Here is a 20943-nt window from a genome sequence, read left to right as displayed (position 1 = left end):
TTGGTTGAAAGCCTGGGAGAATATTTACTTAAATCAAAAAGGGTAGTGATCCCAGGATACTGCCTTGAGGTACTTATATGGGCATATTAGTAGCTACAGGCTGATGTGATTTGTGAACTGTTTGTGAGGTAAGATCTAAAACACAGGGAAGTGGAAGTGGAAGTGGTAAGACCAATGTTCGCTAGCCTCTGCAATGGATGGTGACAATCACCCGTGTCGAAACCTTTAGATAGATCCAGGAAAACAGCACCTGTATATTACCAGCGTCAGTATTCTGAAGGATATTGCCTGTGAAATAATTCAAGGCTGTCCCAGTTAATAACTTCAGTCTGAACCCAGAGTTTTTGGTTGAAAGGATCCCATTGTATTAAAAAATGTAAACACCGAGAAAAGCGCGAACATTTAATTTGCTTACACATTGGACAAGAGGAACTTGACGTGAGGCTGGAGAAGTTTTCGACAAGGTGAGCCAGAAGGATGGTTTAGACTATGAGTCTAAACAATTATCATTTCCGGCTCAGTGAGTAGATCGGCGACTGGAGTGATGATCAGTTTGGAACAAAGATTAAGTCTCCTTTCATTTTCTTTGCCTCCGCAGTCGAAGATCTGCTTCGCCTTCATCATGAGGCAGTCTGATCAGAGGCGTGCAATTGTCGACAACCGAGCGACATTTCAGTGCGCTCAAGTTCAAAGAGTTTGTCCTCTGGAAATGAATATCAATTTTTTGAAATCGCTTGATATTTCTGAATAAAAATATCTGAAGTTTGAAAGAACCTTTCGGTGGAAAATCTGTGGAAATTTCTGACTGCCGGGCATTTAGTCTATTTGGGACCGTGACCGGCTGCCGGGCATTTAGTCACAGCGTTTTTCGTAACTGAAGAGAGCACTTTGTTCTTTTCTGTGGCTTAAAGCTACTAAGCAACCAATTACTATAAAACTAACATTTTACAGAGGAGGAAGATTCTGTGAAAGAGCACACGTTGGTTGGATTTCCCTTGACGCAATATCTTTGAAACGCAAAGCGAACGAAAGTGCTCAATTTCGGTCTGTCATGACCCGATATATCAATTCCTTAGGGTAAAAGCGATAAGTTCGTTTTTCTCGAAAATAAAAACATATTTGAGAGACAAAAATTCTCAGCGTTTCTTGTCTTACTAGGGGCTACTTGCGAGGAAAAATAGAAACAATTTGAAATTATGAGCCTTGCCTCAAAATTTAAATTTTTGTCTCATTTTTAACGGATGTCCTCTAAAGGGTTTAGCAAATTAAGGAATCCCTGGGGGCAACTCGTTAAACAAAACACCGTATACAAAAGTAAAGTTTCAGTAAGAGGTCCGAACGAGAAAACTGGAGATGTCTTAGCAACCGGCGAAGACCTATTTCTTGCCTCTGAAAAGCGACTATATCTATCGAAACACAGCTTTCTCTATAGAAACTGCACAGTGTCATTATCAAATAAGCAACTGTTTTCCATTTTTCACGTGTCTGCTCTTTACCCGTCTACTCTGACCGACAGCCTAAAGCAGACTATGGAATAAATTAAGTGTAAGATAGGGTGTGGGTTTAAAGGGTTGCAAAATCGGCATTGGACGAGAGTTTCAAGGTCTCCAGTAGGAGTCAAGCGAGTGTCCAATATGGGGGCCTGTTAGGCTGTCAGCTCTCGGTTGATGGACCGCGAGGAAAGGGATTTGTTCTAAGTCGAAAACAGCGCTAGCAAGATGTAAGCATTAACATTAATGGGAGAAATTTTGGCGATTTAAAAGTCAATATTACTACAAAATGTCGCGCTCAACTCCAAGGGATTATTAACGAGTGAATACAGCCCGTTGTGGGCTCCCAGCGAATCTCAAGATCAATGCCAGGTTTCGATCATCCGTCAGTTAAATTTTTTAAGAATATAACATTTTAAATCATTGAGGAAGCCATCATTTGACTGGACACACCAAATCAGACAAATCAGCTTGCTTGCTCCTCCAACATGTCGTGGATATTGCTCGTGTGCTCTGGTATGATTTGTGATTATTGCACCACAGTCCCACTGCCTTGAAATCGAAGGCTTGGCGCCTATGCGAGCCGTTACTTCTCAGTCTCAGCATTATATAGATTTAGCCAAGCCTAAAAGTGGAGCTCTTGTTAGTTTATTTTCCAGCCCTTCTTTATACTGAATAAAAACTGTAATAAATCTCTTCAGCACTGGATGTAGAAGAGTTTCTTCAATGGATTGAAAGACCAGTTCGGGGGTGGAGAGGTGGGGAAGAATTGACGAAGTCTGGAACCTGGGGACGATGTTCTCACAACTACACACATGCTAGTCAGCGGTATCTTAAGACAGCTTACGACCTTCGTCGTTCTTGGGTGATGCTCTATCGAAGACGTTCGTCAAAGGTCGAACACACAAGTTTATAGTACAGCGGTTAAATTTAAAATACGTCATGTAAGCTTCAGCACTTGTTCCCCACGAAAAATTCAAAAAAGACTGTTCAAGATCGTTCTGAACAAAGGAGCTTTGACGTCCTGCGGGAGTTTCTTGATTTTGTTTGAGTAATTTGTGGTTGTCATAAAATAACCACTGAGATATATATTTCTTTTGAAAAATTTTCATGGGATCTTTACCTGTAAGCTAAATGCGAGTACAAATTTTTTCTTATAACAGGCACATAAAATGGCATTACACCGTTACTATTTTCTTCCAGTATCAATCATTAGGAGGAGAAGAAATATTACTAAATGCGTCATCGCGTAGTTTATAGCGATTCCCCAAATCCTAGATTCATGAAAAAAAGCCACCTAACTATACTGCTCTGTTTTTGATTACTCACATGTGGCTCACAGATAAAGATATACAAAAACTAATAAAAATGTTTTCAGTATGTTTGAGCTATTTACTAGGTCATCAATGCGCTAATAAGCCTAACGGTAATGTTTGAATTTTAGACGGTAATGTCGTCTCTTAAAAAGTAAATTATGAGAGAGATTCTCCTTGCAGCGTTGAGTCCGTTGAGAGAAGTTCAATGTTTTTTACTTACACAATACGAAAAATTTGTCAACACTGAAACTTCAGATAATTCGTGAAATAACGAACGGGAATTTCAGGAATTGTACACTTGCTACGTTTATGGGAAATTCTGTAGTAAATGGATGTAAATGACCTTCCCGATTTCGTTTCCTCAGTATGCGAAAAGCTCGATGGATTCCTCCACTAAAATACTTAGAAAAATTAAAACAGTTTCGCGGGTTATGCAAAAATCGAATATTACAAGTACGTTTCATTACATTTCAAACTCTGTTTTCAAAAGAAATTCTCACGATGCCGAGTTCCATTGCTTACGATGGTAAACGGTTTGCCACAAAATTGGATCGGTACATTACCACCATTGTGTTCAAAGACGAGAGACGCTGCAAATGCATAATGCGCACTAACAGTGTTTTCCAAGGGCTTCCCTATATATGAAATACTTTTAAATATTTCAACACTTTTACGCCCGGTGCATTGCGTAAGTTTTTACAAAATTGCGGCAAAAGATCAAGTCTCTACAAGGCCCACACCGAATTGATAAAGGCAAAAAAATCAGCTAAAAATAAAAGAAACTGCCAAACATTTTTTCGAAAACCTTTTGTGATTTAACTCCTTTGAGTGCAAGGCCTTCTTTACAAAGCATGTGGAACAAGAAGAAACCTCTCGAGCATATCCTCGAACTCGTCTCTTTTCCCCCCGAAATAACCCAAGAAGTACTGATTTTCAACAGAACAATTTTCAAGGTTTTCCTTAAGGAAATCGATCTCCGAGTTATTTAAAGAAGAATGATTAGTCGCCGCCACCATAACGCATTCTAGTGTCTTAATCAAAAATTGTCTTCAGTTTTTAGATGTCATCCTTTCGCGGGCTTTCGCAATATCTGCGGGTTTCATAATTTTCCCGCTGACCAAAATTACCGTGTACTCTAACCCTCTACGAACGCCTTCGATATAGCGTCACCCGTCGTTCTTCGTGATGTTGTAACCAAATTTTCGAAGATAGGGAGTGTTCTCTTCTTCAGATGAAGTGCATGATGTCAGCATCAGTTGAAATTATATTCTATTGAGCGTGACTTATAACTTCGGTCCGGGAGAATGAGCCAAAATTGAAAGAAACGACAGTAAACCACTTTGCCCTAAGACATTACTGGTGGATTGAGGTGTATACGTGCAGTGAGCACAGCGAGTCAGTAAAACAATATGCCAGAATCGTATGGGCTTCTCTTATATCTTCTCTTGAAGTTGCCAGGTATGACAGCTTACCCCACCGTTTTTCCCCAACGTTTCAACCTTTGAAAAAAGGTTGCAGATTGGTTGCATAAAGATTGCGATGATAGCGTTTGTTGATGCTTTCTGCGCAGGAAAGCGTCAGTGGACCACATCCAGACACTCCTACCAGTTGCATCTTTTATCCCGCCACCTTGCCGCCTTAACAATGAACAACAGTGCTATCTGTTTTACTCTGTAACCTGGTTAAAACAAACGCTCGCGATATTTTCTAAGATTTCTTTTAAGCTGTCTTTTATTTTAGCGTCTTTGGAATTATTACAAAATCTCTTAAGAAACTTTGCCCAAAAAAGTGTATAAAGTGTGGTAAATAACAGGAATATTTTGATTCCCTAAACAACATTTTGATAATGACCTGACTTAAAAACGATCAAATCACCATGCAAACAGATTATTTCAAACATTACAATGCGTAAGTGACTAGTTGAACCAGTTTCAAAATATTGCTGCTGTAATTTTTCCACTTTATAGTAATAAAATTCTTGACCTTGATAGCTTTTTCCATGGTTCTATTTGAAATCCTTATATTTTATTCCTCAGCTTTAAAGCACTTAGAAGTTGTACTAGAACTGACCAAAAGAAAAGGTTTCTGTTGAGATTTACATCAAAAATTTAAGATTCTGTTAACGAAACCTATAACAAAAGGCTTTGAGAGAAAAACCTGTGAGACTTGACTGGCTCGTTTTTGATGCTTAAACTACTCTTTTAACTTTCCTGATTTCACTTCGCTTAAGAGCCCCAAGTCAATAATGTTTCGCGCTAATTATATCGGCCGGATAAGACAATTTTCATGCCGAAAAAAATATTCTCGGATACGTAACCAATATCTCCTTCTGAGAAGATCGGAAAAGAGAACGCAAAAAATTGAAATTAATATGCTTAATTGAAGATTTCCCTTCTCTAATTACACAATGAAATAACCGATAGAGTATTTGCTGTACTTCATCTATTTGTTTATCCAGCTAAGTCTCTAAGGTCTGTTTACTTCAAGCTATTCTCATCTTCTTTCCTGTAACAAACGTAAAAAAAAACAATTAAAAACAAATTAATCAACATTTCTTAAACAAAGCAAATACAGTTATACCAGGCGCATTATGTAGGCAAATGTACACTTATATCTGATTGGCAGAGGGAGGCTTTCGAAATTCTATATTTTACACCTAACTGGGAGAATAAATTGTTACTCTTTGAAAGGAACAAAAAAAAAAAAACGGCATGAAACTAGCCTTGACATTCAAGGTTACAAAAGATAACTGCCGGCCGTCAGCGACCAGTAAGTCATAGCCACCTTCACATCTAATTGACTTTAATTTATGAAATACCTGTTCTCACCGAGTCTTACCTCTGCTTGTGAAACTCGAGCCTCACATCATCTCCAATCAGCGTAAACGAAGCCCACTCAGACACATAGGTAGAGCCTTTTTTCCTCATCCACCTCATGGCCTGATGAAGGGATTCACTAGCACTTTCTCCTTTAACTAGGTGTTCGTAGAACTGACTCATCAGCTGCTCTGTTGCTTTGTCTGAAATGGCCCACAGCGCAACCAACACCGAGCGAGCACCGGATCCTAAGAACGCACGGGCAATTCCTATAACTCCCTCGGCTTTTATCTCTCCACTTCCACTGTGACAGCAGCTAAGTACCACTAGTTTAGCTCTGACTTTCACTCGCGAGACATCAGCCATCGTCAACATGTAAGCTTCCTGTGGTGGGATAGCATTTTGACTGTTGGGAATAGGAGTGGGAGAGAGGGCAATTTCTCCCCTTTCGGCGTCACCATGGGCAGCAAAATGTATCAGGCTCACTGAACTTATCCGCTCAAGTACTGCCTGCTTCGTTGCTTCCTCTTCTACCAAAGGCGGAACACCCACCAGTCGTCCGACCATCTCCGCTTCCTTTCTTGCACCTGGCAATGGTGGCAGCCCATCAACCTTGGGATTGCCTATTATCAAGGCACCAGTGTTGCTGTGATAGTCCTCTGGACTATCTTGAATGATTTTGAGTGTCGTCAAAGAAGGAATGACACGGATCCTATGAGTCTCCGACAGGTATTCGGCTCCCTCCTTTTCACTCAGGGCTGCAAAAGGAACTTTGTACAACCTGGGGTCAGGAACAATAATGACTTCAGGCTCCTCAAGCAAATCATAAACGGGGGCAATAAACAATTTGTAACACAAAGATAGACTTGAAATGACTTTCTTTTCCTCGTCCTCTTCCATGAGTCGCATTCTTGCTGAGCTCTTTTGTTCGGGAGAGAGAGGTTGCAATTTAGCCATATTTAAAGACCGATCTTCGCAATCTTCAGTGGGCAAAATACCAAGACTCCGGAAATTATCAGCCAAGAATTCACTCAAAGGCAAATCTTTGGGCAACCCAGCCTGAACGAGATTCTCTTCTAGCGATATTATTTTACAGTGAAGGATTCCACTTGATTTCAAGATCCACAAAAACAGATCATAGTAAAAATAAGAAATGTACAGACAAGTACAGTCATTTTTCTCTCCTAAAATGTTTTCAATGCCAAACCAAGATCGTGGATTGGTAGAGATGTGCGTTTCAACCGAGTACTTCTTTGCCATCAAGTCTGATAGGCCTCTTGCTCGACCCAACTCCTCAACATAAAGAGCATCACGAGTGTTTCGAGAGCCACAAAGCAGAGTACAAAGAATCTTGTAGGGAAATATTACAAACTCTTCCAGAAATGATGTTTTGAACTCATCATTGTCGCCCAAGAAATATCTCAGCTCCTCGTACATTTCAATGCACAGATGAAGACACGAAAGGGAGTCTTTGATTCTTTTTTGACATAAATACAAAAAGGCGTAACCTTTAAGGATTTCGAACTCTTTTCTTCTATCTCCAATTTCTCTGGAAATGGATAAAGCTTTCTCAAAGCATACTTCTGAAGCTTCATAATCTCCAACAGCTCTAGACACAATTCCAAGATTTAAAAGACGTTCTGCTTCCCCTTTCTTATCACCAATATCACTTCCGATGACAAGCGCTTTTTGGAGACACTCTTTAGCCTTGTCGAATTGCCCGAGCCCATAAAACACACCACCTAGGTTTCCATAACACGATTCTTCTCCTTTTCTGTCGCCAATTTCAGTTGTGATGTCAAGCGCTTTTTGGAGATACTCTTTAGCCTTGTCGTATTCCCCGAGCGCCTGAGACACAATACCTAGGTTTACATAACATGTTCCTTCTCCTTCTCTGTCGCCAATTTCAGTTGTGATGTCAAGCGCTTTTTGGATATACTCTTTAGCCTTATCGTATTGCCCGACGGACTGAAACACAGTACCTAGGTTAACATAACATGATCTTTCTCCTTTTCTGTCGCCAATTTCAGTTGTGATGTTCAGCGCCTTTTGGAGATACTCTTCAGCCTTGTCGTATTGCTCGAGCGACTGAAACACAGTACCTAGGTTAACATAACATGTTCCTTCTCCTTTTCTGTCGCCAGTTTCAGTTGTAATGTCAAGCGCTTTTTGGAGATACTCTTTAGCCACGTCGTATTTCCCGAGCGACTGAAACACAGTACCTAGGTTAACATAACATGATCCTTCTCCTTTTCTGTCGCCAATTTCAGTTGTGATGACAAGCGCTTTGTGGAGATACTCTTTAGCCTTGTCGTATTCACCTAGCGACTCAAAAACACTACCCAGCTGGCCATAACATGATCCTTCTCCTTTTCTGTCGCCAATTTCAGTTATGATGTCAAGCGCTTTTTGGAAATACTCTTTAGCCTTGTCGTATTCCCCGAGCGACTGAAACACGATACCTAGGTTTTCGTAACATGTTCCTTCTCCTTTTCTGTCGCCAGTTTCAGTTGTAATGTCGAGCGCTTTTTGAAGATACTCTTTAGCCTTGTCGTATTGCTCGAGCGACTGAAACACAGTACCTAGGTTAACATAACATGTTCCTTCTCCTTTTCTGTCGCCAGTTTCAGTTGTAATGTCAAGCGCTTTTTGGATATACTCTTTAGCCACGTCGTATTTCCCGAGCGACTGAAACACAGTACCTAGGTTAACATAACATGATCTTTCTCCTTTTCTGTCGCCAATTTCAGTTGTGATGTTCAGCGCCTTTTGGAGATACTCTTCAGCCTTGTCGTATTGCTCGAGCGACTGAAACACAGTACCTAGGTTAACATAACATGTTCCTTCTCCTTTTCTGTCGCCAGTTTCAGTTGTAATGTCAAGCGCTTTTTGGAGATACTCTTTAGCCACGTCGTATTTCCCGAGCGACTGAAACACAGTACCTAGGTTAACATAACATGATCCTTCTCCTTTTCTGTCGCCAATTTCAGTTGTGATATCAAGCGCCTTTTGGAGATACTCTTCAGCCTTGTCGTATTGCTCGAGCGACTGAAACACAGTACCTAGGTTAACATAACATGATCCTTCTCCTTCTCTGTCGCCAATTTCAGTTGTGATATCAAGCGCCTTTTGGAGATACTCTTCAGCCTTGTCGTATTGCTCGAGCGACTGAAACACAGTACCTAGGTTAACATAACATGATCCTTCTCCTTCTCTGTCGCCAATTTCAGTTGTGATATCAAGCGCCTTTTGGAGATACTCTTCAGCCTTGTCGTATTGCTCGAGCGACTGAAACACAGCACCTAGGTTAACATAACATGTTCCTTCTCCTTTTCTGTCGCCAGTTTCAGCTGTAATGTCAAGCGCTTTTTGGAGATACTCTTTAGCCTTGTTGTTTTGCCCGAGCGACTCAAACACAGTACCTAGGTTAACATAACATGATCCTTCTCCTTTTCTGTCGCCAGTTTCCGTTGTGATGTCAAGCGCTTTTTGGAGATACTCTTTAGCCTTGTTGTTTTGCCCGAGCGACTGAAACAGAGTGCTTAGGTTAAAATAACATTTTCCTTCATCGTTTCTGTCGCCAATTTCAGTTGTGATATCAAGCGCTTTTTGGAGATACTCTTTAGCCACGTCGTATTTCCTGAGCGACTGAAGCACAGTACCAAGGTTTCCGTAGACATTTGCCTCTCCCTTTCTGCTGCCAATTTTCGTTCTGATAACAAGCGCTTTTTGGAGATGCTCTTTAGCCTTGTGGTATTCCCCGAGCGCCTTAGACACAGCACCTAGGTTTTCGTAGTCAGATGCCTCTGCCTCTGTGTCGCCAATTTCAGTTGTGATGACGAGCGCTTTTTGGAGATACTCTTTAGCCTTGTCGTATTGCCCGAGGGAGTGAAACACAGTTCCTAGGTTTCTGTAGGCAGCTGCTTCTCCTTTTCTGTCGCCATTCTCAGTTCTAATGAGAAGCGCCTTTTGGAGATGCTCTTTAGCCTTGTCGTATTGTCCGAGCGACAGAAACACACTACCTCGGCTTTCGTAGTCCGCTGCGTCTCCTTCTCTGACGCTACTTTCCGTACCAATGACTAGCGCTTTTTTGAAATACTCTTTAGCCTTGTCGTATTTCCCGAGCGACTGAAACACACTACCTAGGATTCTGTAGTCATGTACCTCTCCTTCTCTGTCGCCAATTTCAGTTCTGATGACAAGCGCTTTTTGGAGATGTTCTATAGCCTTGTCGTATTGCCCAAGCGAATAAAACATAGTACCTAGATTTCCGTAGCTAGTTGCCTCTCCTTCTCTGTCGCCAATTTGAAATGTGATGACAAGCGCTTTCTGGAAATACTCTTCAGCCTTGTGGTATTGCCCGAGCGACTGAAACACAACACCTAGGTTTCTGTTGTCATGTGCCTCTCCTTCTCTGTCGCCAATTTCAGTTCTGATGACAAGCGCTTTTTCGAGATACTCTATAGCCTTGTCGAATTGCCCGAGCGACTCAAACACACTACCTAGGTTTCCATAACACATTCCTTCTCCTTTTCTTTCGCCAATTTGAAATGTGATGACAAGCGCTTTTTGGAGATACTCTTCAGCCTTGTGGTATTGCCCGAGCGACTGAAACACAACACCTAGGTTTCCGTAAAGCGTTGCCTCTCCTTTTCTGTCGCCAATTTCTGTTCTGATGACAAGCGCCTTTTGGAGATAATCTTTAGCCTTGTCGTATTGCCCGTGGAACCGGTACACAGTACCTAACTGTTCGTAAACAATTGCCTCTCCTCCTTTGTCGCCAATTTCTTTTGTGATGACAAGCGCTGTTTGGAGATACTCTTTAGCCTTGTCGTATTGCCCGAGCGACTGAAACACAGCACTTAGGTTTACGTAACAGAGTACTTCTTCGCTTTTGTCGCCAATTTCGGTCGTTATGGTGAGGGCCCTCGCAACATACTCCTTCGCTTTCAGGTTTTCGCCAAGTTTATAACACAGAATTGCAGACTTGCTGTAGAAGACAAGCAGTTTCCTGCCGTATCTTTCCGCATTTACGTAGTCAGAGATATGACGATAAGCGCTGTAAAGAACTGTATAGATGTCGCTGTAAAATTGTAGTAGTACTGAATCAAATTGATCTTTGTTGTTTTGATCGCTGTTATTTAGCAAAATTAAACATTCGTTGCATATCTCGATGGCTTTCTGAATGCGATCGGAGTTTAGCAGGAACAGGGCAACTAGTAAGGCGATGTTCATGAAAGCTATCATTGCTTCTGCTGTTAGGTTTCCATTGCCATCCTCTCCTGTTATTAGGGAAACATTGTTTTTAGCAACACAAGTTAACCGAACGATTTGATAATCTGGATTCATAATGAGTCACTACAAAGAGGAAGCCATATGTGAAGCCGATTTGATCACAACTGGAACATTTTTATAACGAGCTTAAAGTGTTAGAATTCACAATATTGACTTCGTTTGTTTATCTTATCAAGTAAAAAAAAAAATGACGCATGCTTGAGTTTGATTAATGGTCGTGTGTCGGGTGTCTCGCCATCAATTAGGTGGTTTTTGAAAGGTCGCGGCTTTCTTAAAAAAAATTAGAAGGATCGATTAACCTCTTGCTACAACGTTCTGGGAACATTTGAAAATGTTTTTCTAGCAGTTTATCACCAAGTCAAGTCAGGTATTGGTTTGCTTGCTACTGGATAACCATAAAAACCAGTACTACCCGTCTCATGGGTTGGGAAGTCGACTCAACCGGCAGCCCCGCCCCATAGAGGGCGTGGAGTGTGAAACTTGGCATCCTGACAGAATTAAAAAGAATATTTGTCTTAAGGTCTGTGGTGGACGACTCCCACTTACTCGGGGTGAGAATGGACATCCTTGTAGGTGATCAACACTTCTGTCGTAAATTTCAAAAAGAGCAGAGACAAACTAACCTATCATCTGGTCAGTCACTGCAACAGATATTGGAGTCAGTTTGTCTTGGCCTATCCTTGCCACTGAAACACCTCCATCTACCGATAATGTGCTGCTAGTCCGGCAAAAGTTAGCAGTACTTAAATTCTTTGCAAGCAGTTTCATGAAATGGTGAGTCAGAAAACAAGGACGAGGAACCAGTGCCAATCAAAGACAGAATAATGACTATGAGACTCCCACTACAGCAAAAGATGTATGCCACTTTCCTCAGTGTGTATGCCCCAACAATGACCAACACAGAGGAGGTGAAGGAAGAGTTCCACAGTAACCTTCGTGAGACAATCAGGCTTGTACCGTCTAATGACAGACTGATACTCGTTGGGGATTTTAATGCTAAAGTTGATTCAGACACTGAGAAATGGGGAGGAGTACTAGGCAGTCATGGAGTAGGCAAGTGCAATGCTAACGGAGAGCTTCTACTTTCGCTATGTTCAGAGTACAACCTTGCGGTAACCAACACCCTATTCAAGTACGAGGATACATACAAGATGACATGGACGCACCCAAGATCCAAGCACTAGTACTTGTTAGACTACATCATAGTAAGACAGAGAAACGTAATGGATGTATTGGAAACCAGAGCAATGAGAGGAGCGGACTGTGGTGCTAATCATGTTATGCTAAAACTAAAGATTTGTAGACGATGAATCAGTTTCGCGGGGGAAAGACAAGATCTGGAACAGATCTGCAGACCACTTCGACCAACTACTAAACAACCCCAGTGATCTCGCTGAGGGGGCTAAAGAGGCCCTAGTCCAGCGACCAGTTGTATCCAGTCTGGATGAACCACCAATTCTCGATGAACTAATGGCATCTATCAGGTCAACACAGGATGGTAAAGCTCCAGGAGGGGATGAAATTCCAGCAGAAGAGTGAAAATGTGGTGGTGCTCAGCTTATCAATTGCTTGTACAAGCTCATCCAAGAGATATGAGAAGCCCAAAAAGTACCTCAGGACTGGAAGGAAGCAAGTATCATGTCTTTGTTCAAGAAAGGTGACAGGGGAGATTGAGCAAATTACCGAGGTAGCTATATCACTGCTGGCCAGTGTTGGTAAGATTCTCGCTCACGTACTTCTGAACAGGCTCAATGAACACATCTCTGATTTTCTGCTTGAGATAGGCTCAAGAAAAGTGTATCGAACAGAACATGCCACTTTCTGTAGTCTTCATTGACTTCGGTAAAGCCTTCGATACTGTATCGTGACAAGGACTTTGGCAGGTACCCAGGAAATATGGTTGCACAGAGAAGTTTATCAACCTGATCGAGGCACTCCACACAGGTATGTAAGCTAGCGTGGCAAGAAGTGGTTCAGTGTCTGAAAACTTCTCAATAAGCAACGGGGTTAAACAAGGGTGTGTACTGGCGCCTACACTCTTCTCGCTATTATCTGTCAGAGATGCTTGAGATGGCCTTCAAAGACACTTCAGAAGGAGTATACATTCAAACAAGGAAAAAAGCAGACCTGTTCAATGTGGCACAGCTCAAAGCTAAGAGTAAAACATCGACGGAGGTAGTAAGAGAAGTGCTCTTTGCCGATGACAGTGCCTTTGCTGCACACAGTGCATACGCAGAAGATATGCAATCTTTATTGCAGAAATTTGCGAGAACAGCCCATCAATTCAGCCTCAAAATCAACATCAAGAAGACAGAATGCCTTTACCAACCGCCAAAGTTCCAGTTATCAACATCACTACCAGAAGAGATCAGCACTGGCACAGAATCACTAGTCAAGTGTAAGACTTTCAAGTACCTCGGAGTACTGTTTCAGAGAATGCAAGGCTGGAGGATGAACTATCTCTCACAATGGGAAGAGCAAGTTCTGCGTTCGGAAACTTGAGAGAGAGACACGTGTCTGTTCGTGTGAAATGCAAAGTGTACAGAGCGACAGTACTGGCTTCTCTATTGTGCGGTACTGAAACTTGGACTGTCTGCTAATACAAATGAACCTTAAATGGCTCGGCCATGTTGAGAGGATGGATCACCAGCGTTTCCCTAGGCAACTACTCCATTCACAGTTATGCAAGGGCAAACGCAATCAGGGTAGACCAAGGCTGAGATTCAAAGACACGGTTAAAAGAAACCTGAAGAAGCTGGATATAGACAGGAGTTCCTGGCAGCAGAAAGTGAAGGACAGAGCTGCGTGAAGGAAACTGACCAGACCTAAATGAAACAGTCATTGTCGCCCCCGACAAACTGCAGTGATGATGATGATCATTAAGTAATGAGCTTACTTATTTGAAGTACATGGGTAAAAACCAATCTATTTGTAACTGATGAGGATGATTGCCAAGATTTGAGGTAACGATGGTTTGAAAAACTCGGTTTTTCACCTTTCATTTTATCTAAGTTGTGATTTTTGCGAAACACGACATTAGTTTAAACTCACAGGACAAAAATAAAAAATAAACCATTTATCATAACTTTTCCTAGGAGAAATTTCTCCATTCGTAGTTTCTATAAACAACATTAATCTAACGGGGTAAGTTTCTAAGCTTTTTTGGTGGGGTATTCCAAAATAATTTGGCTTTACCAACTGAGTTGACAATGTAAATTGGCCATCGTAATGAGTTTCTAAAGCTGACGTTTCGAGCGTTAGTCCTTCATTAGAGCATTTGATAATCTTGAGGAATCAATGATGTTGTACTGCCAATACAAGCAAAGAGTGGTCTGCAGTATCAATATTATACTTCGTTTTCCATCTGGATTTGTACCGGCCGTCAGAGCGTATTTACAATGAAGCCTCTTGGGATCAAGTTACATGCATTCGAGTTTAAAGCGTTCAATTCTTAGGCTAACAAGAAAGATAACCTTTTACTACAACTTCCTGAAAATTTCCTAACAGTCCGCAATAAGGCATAAATGATTTAAAATTTTGTTGCAGCGGGCTATTACCAAATAACCAGCTTACTTATCAGATGAATGTCACTGAAAACGAATCTATTCTTAGCCGATGTGAATGATGAACAATATGTGAGACCACATAGCTTTGAAGTCCAGCATCGCGACGAATTCATTTATATGTGCGTGATGATCGACTCATTGTCTTCGTGAAAAGGCTCTTCATTTTGTAGCGGGTGTGATTTGCATGATTGAAGCCAAAAATAATAATTTTAAAAAATGTAAATGAATGTATTTTATTTGGCACGTCACACTTTTCTAGCTAATCATGGATTTGAGCATCCAAAAATGAAACATCTTACTCTGTTTAACCGAAAACGTCAGTCATTGTTCATCCCTTTTGGAACGGTTGGATTTGCATCACGAGATCGATCAGATCCAGCGTACAAATAAGGCTTCTGTCTTTAAACAGTAAGCTACCTGTGCGTAAAAACTGACCCATTGTACTCGTGAACTTTTCATTTTCTTGAGGGTGTGATTTCTAATCGATAAAAACGGACGGAGTGGATCGGTAATTTGCTCGAAAATAACAACATCACTGGTCTTACCTTTGAAGGCGTTAATCCAGTGACAAATATGGCAACAAGAAAATACCATCAGAGATAGGAGGTGGCTTGACTTTCAGTAATAATCAAAAGTTGAACTTAATGGTCCTTCATATTTCTTTTGAGGAGGGGAGAGAGATGGGGGAAATGGACTGGATTACAGCAACGTTGTAGGATGCGCGCATCCGGAAGGCACTTTCCTGAAACTTCCAACGGCAATTCGCGCTGCTTTAACCTTTTTGTGTTCTCTTTTCCTCAGACAATTGCGAGAAACTTGCAGCAAGAAGGCACTGACACCGAGCGATGATTTGAATGATAGTAATTATTTATGACTTAAGTTCTAGCTTGTCTTCGAAATATAACAAACAATTGCAAGCTTGATAAGCTTGCTTCCCGTTTAATTAAGTATTGATGTCATTATTACCTGATTTAACCCTAAGCGAAATTCGGGGAAATTTCATTTTCGAAGATTACACGGTCAAAGCCAAACAAGTCGCATTTGAGAATTATGGGCTCACTGTAGTAGAAGGAGGGTCTCAATGGGGTGATGGCTTTTACGACTAACGGTTAAAATTTTGGCTATTTTACGACTAACGGTTAACAGTATTCCATGAGTTGTTACCAACAAATTTGTTTTTGACGTTAAATTTTTTTACGACTAATGGTTAGAATTAAACAGTTTTTAGCTTAACGCTTAATTTTTTTTGGCTGTTTCATGGCTATTGGTTAACCCCATTTAGACCCTCTAGAAGTATACGACGTCTTAAATCAGTGGTAAATATCTGACATCAAAAAGGTTTTTACCGTGATTGTTTGCTATCATATGCAGCTGACACCATAGATATTTCACAGGTTATGTACTATTTATTAGAATCTGAGGCAATGGGAAAATTTTTTAAATGGAAGAGGATACCCCTTTAAGTATCAAGAGGGTTGCAAAGGGGTGTTGGCTTGGCTTTTACGGCTAACGGTTAATATCTTTCCATTGTTGTCACCAGAAATGCTTTTTACGGTTAACTCTTTTGCCACTAACGGTTAAAATTTGTCAATTTTCACGCCTAGCGGCTAATTTTTTGGCCGTTTTACGGCTCATGGTTAATCTTATTAAGACCCTCTATCAAACACTGTCACTGCCAATTTGTGATTAGGAAAAATGACAACTTTGATCAAAAGTGTTTAATGAGAGGGAGATATGGAGAGCGAATCAGCATTTACTCACAAGATTTAAGTGTTCCAACTCAAACGAATGAATTTCGGTTTTGTACGTCACACCTTTGTAACCAGTGATCGAATTGAACATGTAAAAATAACTTATTTCAATCTTTTTTAACAGGAAACGTCAGGCTTCTGTGTCCATCCCTTTCGAAGATTGGAATTTCATTACAAGATCGATACCAGTAGAACTAAAGGTTCTTCCTTTAAACGGTAAGCTATCTGTGCGCAATAATCAACTCAGTTCATGAACTGATATGGAAAAATCGGCAGTTTACTCCGCAGTGAATCTATTTCGGTTTTGCACGTCACATTTTTATAACTACAAATCGACCATATTTGGTTCCACATACTATTCTTTATAACGTGTTCAACTCTCGTAACTTAACACCGAGTTACACAACGCGTGACGTTTTCATGAATTAACCATTTGTTTTTTCTCGAGACGTGAGCTTGGGCCGCCTCTGCTGACATCAGTAAAGGACATTCTGCATGATAAATGTGTTTTAATACAGGATTAATTTTGCTTTTTGATCATGTGATTGTGGAAACCATGAGTTTCTCAAATTAAACAATGCTTAACAATCTTAGCTAATGAGGTTGAAATATATTGTATAAAACCTTAACGGTTTGAAGAGAGCCATTTGACGGTAGAGATATGAAGCAACGATTAACGGAAAAGTACGCTTATACGATGTATGCAATAGCTTTGAATTTAGGAAAGCTTTAGTTCCTCTGAGAAAATTAAAACATCTCTCCTCGTGACCGCGCAGCCTCATGACTTATCTTTTTATGCGAGACTCAGGCACGTAAACAGACCAAAAAAAAAAGATTTGTGCTCGTATGCCCGTCTATTGCGTCCTATTTAGGTCGAAATTTTTAACAGTGAGTGGTCATACGATAAACTGCTTATTGAATGAGTTTGGTTGGGCCGAACGGGAAAATATTTGGTTCTCGGTCATGAAGCAAGGACCTCGTTGCGCTCCTACCACTCAATCAATAAGTATTTCGGTTTTGTACGTCACACTTTTATCACTCATGATGTAATTGAACATGAAAAATGAAAAGTGTTATTCTATTTTTAATGGGGAACGACAAGCTTAAGTGTTGAGTCTTTGAAAAGTATGATTTACATCACAAGATTGATCACAGCACAACCTAAGTCTCTTTCTTTAAACGGTAACCTATCATTGCGTACTCCTTGTCGTTGTGAACTTTTCATTTACCAGCGGAGGTGATTTGCATGATCGAAGCCAGAATTGCTAAAAAACTGAGTGACTGTATTTCGGTTTAGCACGTCACACTTTTCTGACTAATGATAGATTTTAGCGTCCAAAAATGAAACATCTTACCCTGTTTAACCAAAACACCAGGCATGAGTGTTCATCCCTTTTGGAACGATTGGATTTGCTTGACGAGATCGATGAGATCGAGAGTACAACTAAAGGTTCTGTCTTTAAACAGTAAGCTATCTGTGCGTGAAAATTGACTCATTGTACTCATGAACTTTTCATTTCCTTGTGGGTGTGATTCATAAATTAATAGTCTGCTTTTTCTCGAGACATGAGCCTGATGTCAGCCTCTACTAAAAATCAGTAACGAACATTCTGCGTTATGAATATGCCTTGATGTAGGATTGATTTTAGTTTTTAATCACCTAATTGTGGAAACCATCAGTTTTTCAAATTAAACAATGCTGAACAATCTTAGCTAATGAGGCTAGAATATATTGTATAAAACCCTTACGGTTTGAAGAAAGCAATTTTACGGTGAGGATATGAAGCATCCGATCAACGGAAAAGTACGTTTATAACATGTATGTAATAACAGTGAATTTAAGAAAGTTTCAGTTTCTCTTAATCAAAACATCTCCCTTCGTGAGCGCGCAGCGTCATAACTTATCTTCTTATGCGAGACTCAGGCGCTTAAACAGACAAGAAAACGGATTAAGGTGTTTAGAAAAATATGTACCGTAGAACCAGCCGCTAGTATCCAAAGATTTAAGAGAAGGGTATCTCGACCATGAAACGCTTGTGTACATGAAGAAAACGGAAATTCAATTCGAATCTACCGCGATCTCTGAATCGATTGCTAAATGCTCCTAAAAGAAAATCAAGTTAATAGCTGATGCAGATCATAGCCACTGGAAAACCATCTAATAAAGCACTACGGATTTCCTGGGAGTTGGACAGTCCACACCATAAATAGAGGTCTGAATTTAGTTTTATGATCATCAACTTCTCAAATTGAACGATATTCAATAACCATAATTAATGAAGATAAATTATGCGGTTTGAAGCCACAGAGATTTGAAAAAGTCGTTGTAGAAACAATTTATTTCAGTGTGGTGACGATTCAATCGCGCCATCAACCGCTTTAACGAATGGCTAACGCTCGAAACGTGACATATTGCAAACAGAAAGATCCAACAAAGCAGTTACTGGACTTTGCCATAAGAGCCTTACCTCGCTACAGTTACTAAATAACTAAAGCTGATAAAAACCGAGTGACTAGAAAAGATTTTCAATCGTACTTACCAAGATGTTGACAATGTGGCTGATGCTTTCAAAATGAAACAACAAAAATTATGAATTACTTTTCCCAACCTTCCGAACTTCCGCTGTCACAGTGTTTTAGATATCCAGATCACGTGTGTTTAGGTTATTCCCTATCCCCTCTGGGCTAATCGAGATAAAAAGGGAAAGTTTTTAATTGCATATTTTTTGTGTGCCTATATGCCCGTCTATCGCGTCCCATATAGGTTGAAATTTTCAACAGTTAGTGGTCATATGATAAAATGCTTATTGACCGAATTTGGTGGGGCCAGTGGGGTAAATATTTGGCTCTGGGTCATGAAGAAAGGAATTCATTGCTCTCGGTCCGTAGGTCATGACCCCGAGCCAAATATTTTTCCGTCCGGCCCTACCACTCAATCAATAAGTACACAGTATTTCGATTTTGTACGTCACACTTTTATCACTCATTATGTAACTGAACATGAAAAATGAATTGTTATTCTTGTTTTTAAAGGAAATGTCAGGCTTTAGTGTTTATCCCTTTGAAAGGTTTGATTTTCAACAACCTAAGTTTTTTTTTTTTTTAACGCGAAGCTATCTTTATGTCATAATCGACTCATTGTCTTTGTGAACTTTTCATTTTCTAGCGGGTGTGATTTGCATGATCGAAGACAAAACTACTAAAAAAACCAAGTGACTGTATTTCGGTTTGGCACGTCACACTTTTATAACTAATGATGGTTATAAAATAATTGAGATAGTTCGCACGCTCTCATAGGTCAAAAAGTTAATTTAGATGAAAGTATGTAAACACAGCTTGTTTGCACTTTTAATGTTTGCCGGCACAATTTGAAAATATTTCAAAGGTTTTCCAAGTACTCGCAAAGTATTTTCAAGTACAAATAATAAATATCGGAATTGGAGAAAAATGTGCCAATTTTTTATTTGGGGTTTGGCTACCATACCCCCTCCCCGATGAGGAACAAGAAGGAGGAAAAAGAGGAACTAGCACTTTGCCTGCCTTGATGATCAAAGTAAATAGATGAAACGAAAGTTCGAAAATTTTACAAGATTTTGTTGATAGTAACCTCAAATCAAAACTCACAAATTTTTTGTTACTGCCTTTGCTACATTATAAAAATGAAGAAGCAAAATTTCATAACTAGTTCAACTGTTCAATAAATAAGTTGTTAGTGTGGAAATTGAAGATATAAGAAAATTCTAAATACTCTCTTTTATATTTCCAATATTGAATGTTAAAAGTTATGAGTCAAGAGAACAACACAGTTCTATACACTGAAATACTGTTTATTTCATCTAAGCAAAAACCAAAAACTACTTACACGAGTGGCGCAAACATGAACGTACGTCAAACTTCTGTGTCTTGAATACTAGTTTCCAGGTAAATTGTCCAATCCATATGCAGCCTTCAGACACTGTTATCAGTTACCCGTTAGGGAGCTCGGTGTATCAGATCGTAAGCTGAGCTTTCGTGCACAAATGTTTTAGACTGAGAGTCCAGGGATTGCTTTGAAATGTTTTGAATCACCACCTCAAATGTATCATATTTGAGTTCCATTCATTTTCAAACCAACAGCGAAGAGAGATATGATGGAGAACACAGGAAAAGAATTAACCACGTCAGCTATCAACATAGGTTTAACTGTCGCCAATTTCCTTCTCAACACTGGTTTTGTTCTGCAAGCCATCCTGTTGTGCGAATAATGCTTGATTTTGCTAAATAGTGGAGATTTAACCAATGGTAATTCGGTTGCCAAACTATTTTATCAACTCATGAACAATTTAGAGAAAAGGGCGCGTTCGACAATATGTAATTGTATAAATATAGACTACTTCAGGCAACTGTTACTCTTATGTAAGGACTCTGATGGCAACGTCCAAAAGGAAAGGCTGAATTTAGCACTTTCTAAATAACTTCATGCTCAAAACAAGTTCGTTGAGGCTTGAAGATTTGACGAGGTGGCAATGAAAATCATGAAAATGACTGGAAATGCCGGTGGTACTTAGCCGTTGTAACAGTGCTCGTGGAAAAGTTAGAGCCGAGGGAGTTATTGGAATCGCACGAGCGTTCATAGGATCTACTGCTCGCTCAGCGTTAGCGCCACATTGGGCCCTCGACGACACAGCCACAGAGCAGTTCATAAATTGTTTCTACGGACACTTGTTCCA

The 20943-nt window shown here is 40.2% G+C and overlaps 1 protein-coding gene across 2 annotated transcripts; it reads right to left on the bottom strand.

Annotated features, from left to right (window-relative positions):
• Window positions 1-4509: 4509 nt before the first annotated feature.
• On the bottom strand, window positions 4510-19640 carry LOC113685774 (uncharacterized). Of its 2 annotated transcripts, none has more exons than XM_089188842.1 (3): window positions 18775-19640; window positions 5635-10904; window positions 4510-5311 (listed from the first exon to the last, which is right to left on the bottom strand). In XM_089188842.1, exon 2 carries the CDS (start codon window positions 10867-10869, stop codon window positions 5641-5643), a length of 5229 nt encoding a protein of 1742 aa, XP_089044968.1. In that variant the 5' UTR covers window positions 10870-10904; window positions 18775-19640; the 3' UTR covers window positions 4510-5311; window positions 5635-5640. The 2 variants fall into 2 exon arrangements, with proteins under 2 accessions (XP_089044968.1, XP_089044967.1); XM_089188841.1 differs by having other exon boundaries at window positions 5645-10904.
• Between the last annotated feature and the right edge of the window lie 1303 nt (window positions 19641-20943).

Source organism: Pocillopora damicornis, chromosome 12, assembly GCF_964200805.1.
Source record: "Pocillopora damicornis chromosome 12, jaPocDami1.2, whole genome shotgun sequence".
Lineage (NCBI taxonomy): Eukaryota > Metazoa > Cnidaria > Anthozoa > Scleractinia > Pocilloporidae > Pocillopora > Pocillopora damicornis.
Note: the sequence above shows the minus strand (reverse complement) of the source record. Positions and strands in the feature narration are given on the sequence as shown.

Coding starts and splice junctions, on each gene's coding strand:
- LOC113685774 (XM_089188841.1), bottom strand. CDS start 10,869: ATGATAGCTTTCATGAACATCGCCTTACTAGTTGCCCTGTTCCTGCTA. Junction 5,312..5,644: donor CTCGAGTTTCACAAGCAGAG/GTAAGACTCGGT, acceptor CGTTTGTTACAG/GAAAGAAGATGAGAATAGCT.